At 45.2% G+C, this 9,914-nt stretch overlaps 1 protein-coding gene across 4 annotated transcripts in view; it reads right to left on the bottom strand.

Annotated features, from left to right (window-relative positions):
• Positions 1-9,914, bottom strand: part of ZFHX3 (zinc finger homeobox 3) — a 309,679-nt gene that overhangs the window by 184,539 nt on the left and 115,226 nt on the right. For all 4 annotated transcript variants that reach the window (XM_060185225.1, XM_060185227.1, XM_060185224.1 and 1 more), the window contains one exon: positions 3,680-4,176. In XM_060185225.1, coding sequence (XP_060041208.1) covers positions 3,680-4,176 — 497 coding nt within the window. The remainder of the gene's footprint in view (positions 1-3,679; positions 4,177-9,914) is intronic.

Here is a 9,914-nt window from a genome sequence, read left to right on the forward strand (position 1 = left end):
TCCCCGGGTCAGCAGCATCTGGAGTTGTTTCTCTAGCAGACAGTAAAGAACTCGATTACATCCAGTTAACTGTGCTCTAAACTGATTATGCATGTGCTGGGCTAATGGATTACATTAGCAAGAGGAAAAATAACATGCAATCAATCTCCATTTACTACAGGCCACACCAGGGCCTACAGAAAAAACGGCCTCCCAAACTACCTCCAATTCCTCCCTCCAAATCTTGGGGTGAGCCCAACCCTACAAGAAGGTGACCCCTTGGTGACAGGAGAAGTTTGTCTCAGATAAACTGAGGGATGAAATGGCTGGGTGCAAGCCTTGGAGAGATAAGCTCATCTCATCCCTCTGTCACTCAGGAGTAGACGGGAGAGCCCTCATCCCCCAGCGCAGAGCCCCGGCAAGCAGAGGGACATTCATTACTCTGGTCCTAATGAGACCACATTAATGACCTTTGAATCCTGAGACAGAGAAGCCTTCCCTGAAAGTGGGGGGATGGTCATCCCCACCCCTATTCTAGTCAGCACCTCTCTATCAGGTACTGGTCCCCACTTTCTACCTGCATCCCATTGCTACCAGCCATAAGAGATTCCTCTATTGAAGAGATAGAGCTAAAGATAGAGCTAGAAATAGAGAGATAGATGGGGAGTATGTTAAGGCTAGAAAGAATGAGTGTCCACAGATAGTTCAGAAATAAAGCAGAACTTGGACTGGATTTGGAGTACTGCACAAAAGTAAAAGACTGGTAGAGGTGGGGGGAGGACAGATTTTAAACTCACTTGTGGGGTGTTAGGCATAGGGACATAGGTCTATGGTGGTGGGGACTATGATAATCTATATTCCTATTAGCCTATTAAATTAATTAAAATAATATTTAATATGTTCATTTCGCTAAAAAAAAAAAAGAAAAAAGTATGAGTTCCATTTGTCATATTATCTAGGTGATTACTATTTGTCCATTTGCTTTATGAAAATAAATAAATAGGCCCAAGTCCATCCGGCAACCAATGTATGAAGTGACCACTGGGATAAACAAGTACGCCCTCCCCAGAAAATGGGGGGGGGGGAGCAGCAGGAAATAGTTCAAGCTCACCCAATAGAGTGACTAGATGTCTTATTATGTGCCAGGCCCTGGGTACAAACCCTGAAAAAATATGGGAGCAGTATGGATGGCACCAGGGGAACTCCAAGAATAATGTGGAAGTGCTATGGTATCTTTCTCTGTGTCTGTCTGTCTCTTTCTCTAAAAGGAAAAAAAATGGGGGCAAAAACTACAAATAGGGGAGTCGGGCGGTAGGCCAGTGGGTTAAGCACACGTGGTGGAAAGCGCAAGGACTGGCGTAAGGATCCTGGTTCCAGCCCCCAGCTCCCCCCCTGTAGGGGAGTCTCTTCACAAGCGGTGAAGCAGGTCTGTAGGTGTCTGTCTTTCACTCCCCTTCTCTGCCTTCCCCTCCTCTCTCCATTTCTCTCTCTCTCTCCTATCCAACAACACTAACTACAACAATAAAACAACAGGGCAACATAAGGGAATAAATAAATAATAAAAAATCTTAAAAAAAAAAAACCCTACAAATAGCAACACATGCTTTCCTCACATCTTACCCTAACTGAGTGTGACTGTGGACATGGTTTAGGAACCGAAAGGGGGTCTTTGTTTAATTTTCCAGGTCCCCGGTCCTTCTGAAACAAAGCCAGTGAGTAGCCTGACGCACTCTTATAGAATGTCAGATGAATAGACTTTTTATTAACTAAAAGGTAACATGTAAGATGCTGGCTTCATGTCACCTCTAAGTGACCTTCAGCAGAATGGCACACAACCTTTGGCTGTGGGCCACACTGAAACCTTTGGGCTAATTCTGTTGAGTCGAGTCTTTGAAATTCTCCATCTCAGAGTTTTCCATCAAGTTTCTGTGACCATACATACGGTCATTATCTTATGGCTGGTTAAGACCTCTTACTGAAGGTGACCATAGGAGCCTTTTCTTTCAGTGGTGATGTGCACAAAGCTAAATCAGTCCAGAATGGTATTTATTTGCTCAAGATAAGGGCGACCAGCTATTTGTTGTGGAGATCTGCCTCAGTGCACCATTCCAGTTGATCCCTGCTGGAGTCAGCAGTCAGTTCCAGAACATCCTATCCTCACAACCTCATTCCTGCTCTCTCCTCCTTTCCCCTAAAATGGTTTCTTACTTGTGTTATAACAGGCCTCTCACCAGCCTGAGAACAACAAACACGTAGACAGAGACTGACATGGGGAAAGGATCAAGCATCTCCCTTAGTTGGAGTCTCCATTTAAAATCACCATGAACAAACAAACAAAAAAAAAAAGGTGAGAACTAGCTCGAGATCAGGAGAAACTAAACATGCATGAAACTGTGTGAAAGGAAAAAAGGAGAGACTGACAATAAAAGTGAGGAAAGTGGCAAGAGTGAGGGAGTAAAGGCATGTGGAAAAAGGCTGGGCAGATTTATGGCAATTTGTACCTGACTGTTCATACTAAAGCCATTATGGGATGATTAGAGAAAAAGGTGAGGCTTTAAGTCCAGTGAAAAATCAATAGAAACGTCTGGGGGTAATTCTGCCATGCAAGTGAAAGGACCTATTTACAGTATCTAAGCACCTCCTCCTCTGTACCAGAATGGAAAGACTGGAGGGGGCAGGGAGGGAGAGGCTAGAGGAAGAGAAGAGAAGCCTGGAAAAGAGCAAAATGTGAAGTAAGGGAAACAAAAAATAAAAAATATAAAGGAGCCCCCTTACCTGGCTTTACAGTCTACTGGATGATTCATTCATTATGCTTATGACCTATCTCCCCTCAAAAAGTTAGAACGAAAGCTCTAGAAGGACAGAGACCTTGTTTTTTCTGTGTATGAATGTAGGCTTGTGCCTAAAACAGTGACTGATATATAGTAGGTACTCAATGTACATGTTGGACGAATGAATGAATGAATGAATGAATGAATGAACCCTTCACCTCAAGAGCATTTCAAAAGAAACAGAAGAAAGGAATCATGGGTGATGGAGCCATGTATCAGCTCCCTCAGTAAAGCATACATGTTGTCATGTGGAGGCCACATGTTTTCGAGTCCTTGGTCCACACCTTGGGGGGGGTAGCTTTGTGAGCAATGAAACAGTGCTGCAGGTGTCTATCTCTCTTCTTCTATTAAAAAAAGGGGGGTGAGGAAGGATGGACAGATGGAAGGAAGGAAAAAAAATGGCCACTGGGAATGGAAGAACTAAGTCCCAGCAATAATCCTGATGGCAAAAGAAAAATAAAGCAAAGAAATAAAAATTGAATCCTGAGATGATAAAAAACAGAAAGCATGTGTGTGTGTGGGAGGGGTGAACACAGAAGCATGAAAACCAAAAGGAGATAAATAATCTTTATAAATTAAGTGTGTGGGGGGGTACAGGTAGAGTCTAACCTAAGAGAGCTGTCACAGAAAAAGATGCAATGGTACAGGGCTTCTGTCAACAAAACCTAGCCCCCCCAAAGAGGGCACCCCACAAAGACAACCTTCAGTTACCACACAGCAGCTTCATGAGCAAGTAGATACTAATTCCCCTTCCAACACCAGGCGGCAATCTAGCCACCAACAGGACTGTAACATACATGGGCTCATCTACCCAGGGTCCTCCACACAGCCAAGGAGCCCAAACCTCTCCTGGAGGCAGCCACTCTTACCTTGTAAAGCTTCAGGCTGGCCTCGTGCCTGGAGTTGACTGTGTGCAGCCTCAGTTTCTCCAGGCTGTTGGTGTAGTAGTCACAGGCGTTGCACTTGAGGTGAACCGGGTTGCCGATGGCCACACACTTGAGTCGCCACTCGTTGGCTTTGCCACCCTCCTTGATGTGGGCCACTAGCTGGTACTTCTGCACATGCTTGTCCGTCTTGCAGTGCAGCTGGAAGTTGGCCTTGAGCTGGGTGTTATAGCGGCAGAGTTTGCACTGGTACGAGTCCCCCATCACAGCCTTCCACTCATCCTCCGGGAGGCTGCGCTCCACGTTCATGTGCAGCCCCAGCATGTCCAGGTTGTCCGTGGTGAACTTGTTGCAGACGGCACACTGGAAGAGCTTCAGGGACGGGTCGTTGGTCTGGATAAAGCTCTCACCCAGGTTCATCAGCTCCTCAGACACCAGCTGCCCACCCCCGAGACGCATGTCTAGGGGGATTTCACCGCCCACTGTGAGGAAGGAGAGGGGGAAAGAATCAGAGGCCATTCCCAGTGGAGGCCAGAGCTGAGGGCATCTCCAGCAACCCCATCCCCCCACTCAATCACAAAAACACCTCCAAGGAGGCAAAATGACATTTAAAGCTCAACTGACATGCTAGAATCTCTTCTAAGAACATCCTGAGATTTGTGGATAACCCTGTGATTTCTTTCTTTGGGGAAAGAAATACTTAGGAAAAGGTAGGGATCATCATCTCTTGAGTACTTCATTTCAACCTCTCACTCAGATCTGAAAAAAAAAAAAAAACATAGGAGTACCACAGAGGAAACTGAAGCTGCAAGCCCCCACAAAGTTGGAAGTGGGTTATAGCTACAAAGAAATGAATTCTTTATGATGAATCAGAAGTGGGCTGAGACTTTGCCTAAAGTAGCAGCACAGACCATCAGAACCCTGTGGGGATGGTAATGCCCTGCTCCCACACTGCCTGAGGTGGTAGACACTAGAGGATACCGGAAACATAGCCATGACTAAAAGAAGCCAGTGATCAGTCACTCATTATGTATCTTAATTCAAATGGAGGTAGCCATAAGAGGCTTCTGTACTGGACAATAAAGCTCTCAATCCAAAATCCTAGGGACGGTGGGGCCAGGTGATGACACAGCCAGTTAAACACATATAGTACAAAGCGCGAGGACCAGAGAAAAGGATCCTGGTTCAAGCCCCTGGCATCCCATCTGCGGGGAGCAGGGGGGGGGGGTGTCACTTCACAAGTAGTGAAGTAGGTGTGCAAATGTCTATCCTTCTCTCCACCTATCTACCCCTCCTCCCTCAATTTCTCTCTCTATGCTACCCAATTAAATAGAAAGAAACAAACAAAAAAGGGAGGGGGGGCCACCAGGAGCAGTGAATCCATAGTGCCAGCACCTAGCCCCAGCAATAGCCTTAAAGGCAAAAAAAAAAAATCTTGGGGATGACATCCCCTATTCGTTGTTACACCCCACCCACCTGTTAATGTTGCCAGATGCTCCAGATCTCCCTAGCAGGGCAGTCTTTCCCCCTTTTCTGAGCCCCTGGACAGGTGCAATGTGGGTCTGTTGGAGGACATGACCCATTCTCTTGTGTCATGAGTAAGCCACATTCAGTGCCATGTGCTGGCCACTGTCCCCATCAGAGCACAGCCACTTCAGGACAGGGATCCAGTCTTCTCATTCAAGTTCTCAAGAGTGCCCAATCCTCTATAGGGCTCAGATGTCTGCCAGGCCAGCCCAGGGTCAAAGAGAGCCAAAATAAGGCCAAGTACTTGGAAGTGGAGGAAGACTGGCAGTGAGATTCAAAGGTCAACTCACAGTCCCACTCAGAAGGGTCAGAGACAGGTCTGCACCTCCCTCTCCCCCCCACCCCCTGTTCTTTTTCAGTTTCTCTCAGCCCTGCGTAAGCCAGGGGTGCACTCACAGTCACAGGCAGTAAATTAATACTATGAGCTCCTATTTATATCTCAGGGAAAGCTTGGGAAGAACAGTCTTCCTTCCATTACCTAACAGCTTAGAGTTAAACACAACTCTGAGTTCTGATTCCTACTTTCTGCCTTGCCCCTAAGCACATTCATGCTGAGCTATTATGTCTGTCCTTGTCCCTCCACAACTGATATTTAAACTTGACCTTTTGTGTGGGTTTTTTTTTTTAATAATTGATTAGAGTTCAAGTTAGTGGCTAATCAAAGAACAAATGATGTTTCAAAGATGATTTTTTTTCTAGCTATGCAACATAAAGCAACTGAAACGAGAAGCTCAGTGCAGGCCCTGCAGAGCCGCCCTGCCTAGTGTGAAGTCTGTGGACAGTCTGGCAATTCACAGGGACCTTCTCCACATGAATTCCAGAAGACCCAGGATGCTTTCTGCCTGTCTTCTCTCTTGCCAGTTCCCCTGATGAGAGGAGCTATATTATGTCATTCTTTTTAGGACCTGAAAGGGGGTGGGGGAGTGTAGTTAAAGATCTGTCTCTTAATGGGGAAAGAGGCCAAGCAGCATCCAAGAGACAGCCAGTGGAAACCAGTAACAGTGGAAACCCCCAGAGGGTGAGACAGAGAGCAAACATATATTTGCTTCTGATGCCGACCACCTAAAGTATCAAATCTTCGCACTTTTTAAAGTTAACCTCAGAATGTCAAGATTGTTCTGAAGAGAAATTCAGCTGTGACTCACTGGATGTCTGACTGAAAAGGAGATGTCATCAGAACACATGGAGGAAACAGGTCCCTATTCCCACGCTGGCTCTTACAGTGAAATGCAAGTCAAAGATAGAAGCAGAAAGGCAGTGAAATGAGGGTGCTGGGCATGTCAAAACTCTCTGAAACTATATATATGCTTGCAGAAACAAACCTGGAACTGTGAATCCTACAAATCCCTGGGGCGAAAGGAACAAATCCAGTCCCCAACATGCAATGGCACTTTGCCCGGCAAAATCACCAGGTGATTAGGAGGAGAGAGGCATCAGTGAGAACTCAGCAGGTCCTTACTCTTTTTTTTTTTTTTTTTAGGTCCTTACTCTTGAGCCACCCTGGTCATTGTAAAGAAATGGCCTGCCACACCCACCCACCCACCCACCCCCAAAAAAGAAACAACAACAAAACATGACTATGTGAACCTGCCAAATATGCACATCCTCAGTGGGTCCCATACGAAAACAAACTTTCTGGAACCAAAGGAAGAATCAGATTCAGAAGTTAACCTTTTCGCAGTGCTGTGTTAAGTTTGAGAGTCTACAGGGATGTTCTAAAGGATTAAGTCTAACATGTCACAAATGGTGGTAAATCCAGGCAGACCAGGCCAAAGGGGTACTGACTCTCTCCCTAAAGGCCTCTACAACAGGGACATCCGCAGAATCAGATGAAAGAACAGGTTCTATGAAAGGAAGTATAAGAACTGTAACAGGGTGTGTGTGTGTGTGGGGGGGGTATTTTACAAAAACATTGTTCCCTCTGAAGAATCCAGTAATATCTAATCCTGTCTACAGCCTTCTCCTAAATGACCTGAGGGAAAATCAACAGAGATGCAGCTAGAAGTGAAAAGTATGACTCTTCTCATATGCATAAGTTGTCTTTTACTTCCACCCATGACTTGAATGGTTAATCCTCCAGGCATCCCTGCAGCATCCACCCAAGTTCCAGCATAAAGTGACAGTGACGTCTACTCCATTTCAACTGTTCTCCTGATCTAAGGAAGGTATAGGGACTTTCCAGAGATTCACCTGTCTGGGATCACTGTAAACACTGTAAACTCAATGGGGTCCCCTCACCTGACCTGGTTAAAAAAACTTAGAAAGTTCCTCTTTTTTTTTTTACAAAATGAAGTACAGGTTTCCATGTATGTTCCGGACACAAAGGATGCATTCTTCTGTTATTTAAAAGATTTATTTACTTTATGGGGGGAAAGAGAGAGGCCCTCATACCACCCTAGTATAAACAGTGCTGGAGACAGAACCCAGAGTCTCATTACATGCAAGTCCTATGCTTTTCCTACTGAGCCAATTCCTTGGGCACTCATTCTATTTCTTTTGGATCTGTAATATGCTCACAATGCCTGACCCTCTGCAGATTCACAGTTGATATAAAGGGGAAGACTTCTCTACTACCATAGGCTAGTCATAAATGGTCATAAATATGAGTTTTTAAAAATAGTCTTTAAAATGCCACTTTGCCCTAGTAGGAACCCATTTTTCCATGTCTTGATTCTTTCTACCTACATCATTTTGATTTCCTTCAAGATCTGCCTCCCCCAAAATACACATCCTCAGAGAAGAAAACCCCAATCCCCACAGACTTTAAAAAAAAATCCACAGTGAAGTATTGATGCCATCCCAGGGGGTAAATGCCCTATAGTTTACTCTGGGGACACAGAACGCAACCCATCCATATACACCCATGATTAACCAGTCAGCAAAACCTCTTCCAGTCATCTGGTAATAATGAATCAATAGGCCAATGTTCCAAAACAGAAAACAAGAGTATATGTAACTGGATTCAAATATAAATGCACAGCAGGAAAAAAAAAAAATTCAATGTTATGAAATACAACTCCTCAGCAACAATTAGCACTAAAACACCACACACAAATAAAGGAAGGCATGCCAACTGGTGAGGTCTGGCCCACTGTTGTTAACCTGAAACACCCTCGGATGAAGGCACTTGCTAACACATGGTTGCTGAGAACAATTTATCCCCATCTTGGTAAGGGTTTATTCAGGCCAAGAAGCTATTGGGGTCAGGGAATCAAGATCAGGCAGTGCAGTGAGAGGGACGGGGGTAGGGCAGGAATGGTCTGACCATGGTGCTAATTTCTAAGTTTCCTTGCTAGAGAAACTCTCCCTGCCCCTCCAAAGGTGGTGCTGATTCTTTTTACATGAAGATTCATGGCAGTCAGCACTCGAGTCCCACCCCCTTGGTCCAATTCTAGAACTACTAGTAGGCCACATGGTAAAGACTTGGTGTTCAAATAGATCCAACTTGTCTGTTCTAAGGCAGGTTATTTTTTATGACAACAAAGCTGCCTTTAACTGTAGCCATTAACTGAGGTCTAAGCAACAATAAAACTTAATTTTCTTGGGGCTAGGGAGATAGCACCATCAGTAGTACAAAGGAATTCCATGCCTGAGACACTGGAGGTTCCAGGTTCAATCCTCAGAACGACTAAGCCATAGCTGAGCAGTGCTCTGGTAAAATCATCATCATCCTAAAACTTCAGTTTCTTACCATATTCAAATGTATTCAATTTTCTTTTTTAAAAATATTTATTTATTCCCTTTTGTTGCCCTTGTTATTTTATTGTTGTAGTTACTATTGTTGTTATTGATGTCGTTGCTGTTGGATAGGACAGAGAGAAATGGAGAAAGGAGGGGAAGACAGAGAGGGAGAGAAAGATAGACACCTGCAGACCTTGTGAAGTGACTCTCCTGAAGGTAGGAAGCTGGGGGCTCAAACCGGGATCCTTACACCGGTCCTTGCGCTTTGCACCACCTGCGCTTAACCCACTGTGCTACCACCTGACTCCTAAATGAATTCATTTTTCATCTAACACACCACTCTTACTGAGCCCCAGGGTAACTGGATTATAATTAAACTATAGTCATCACTGACAAGTCACACAAAAGAAAGAGCAAGAAGGTGTCTCCCAGGGAAAAACAGGAGAGAAACTATTTCAGTGGTTTTGGTTATCTGAATGGGGGCACACTACAGTTCTAATTCCTTGGAGTGGGGGTGGTGCTGGGGTTAGAGGTGCAACTGCCTCTGTTTAAAACTCCAGCTACAGTTTCCTGCAAGTGTCAGCAAATAAAGGAACCCAAAAGTTCTGGATCACTGTGGCGATGTTTCAAATGCAGAGAAATACAGAGAAAGTGAGAATGGGAACAGCAAAGGGAGGCTGACCAGAAGCCAAAATTGAAGAGGAAACACTTCAAATTTAATCCCAGCCCCATAAGCCAGGGAGTAATCATGGCTCTGCTGATGAATACGGTCATCCATGGGCACACCCAACGTTCAAGGGATTCTTGGGGGGTGGGGGGAGTGACTATCAGATGCTTCAGTTACCACAGAACAACTGAGAAAGTAAAGACAGGAGGGTCCGGCGGTAGCGCAGCGGGTTAAGCACAGGCGGCGCAAAGCACAAGGACTGGTGTAAGGATCCCGGTTCGAGCCCCCCAGCTCCCCACCTGCAGGGGAGTCGCTTCACAGGCGGTGAAGCAGGTCTGCAGGTGT

This window comes from Erinaceus europaeus, chromosome 2 (genome assembly GCF_950295315.1).
Source record: "Erinaceus europaeus chromosome 2, mEriEur2.1, whole genome shotgun sequence".
NCBI lineage: Eukaryota > Metazoa > Chordata > Mammalia > Eulipotyphla > Erinaceidae > Erinaceus > Erinaceus europaeus.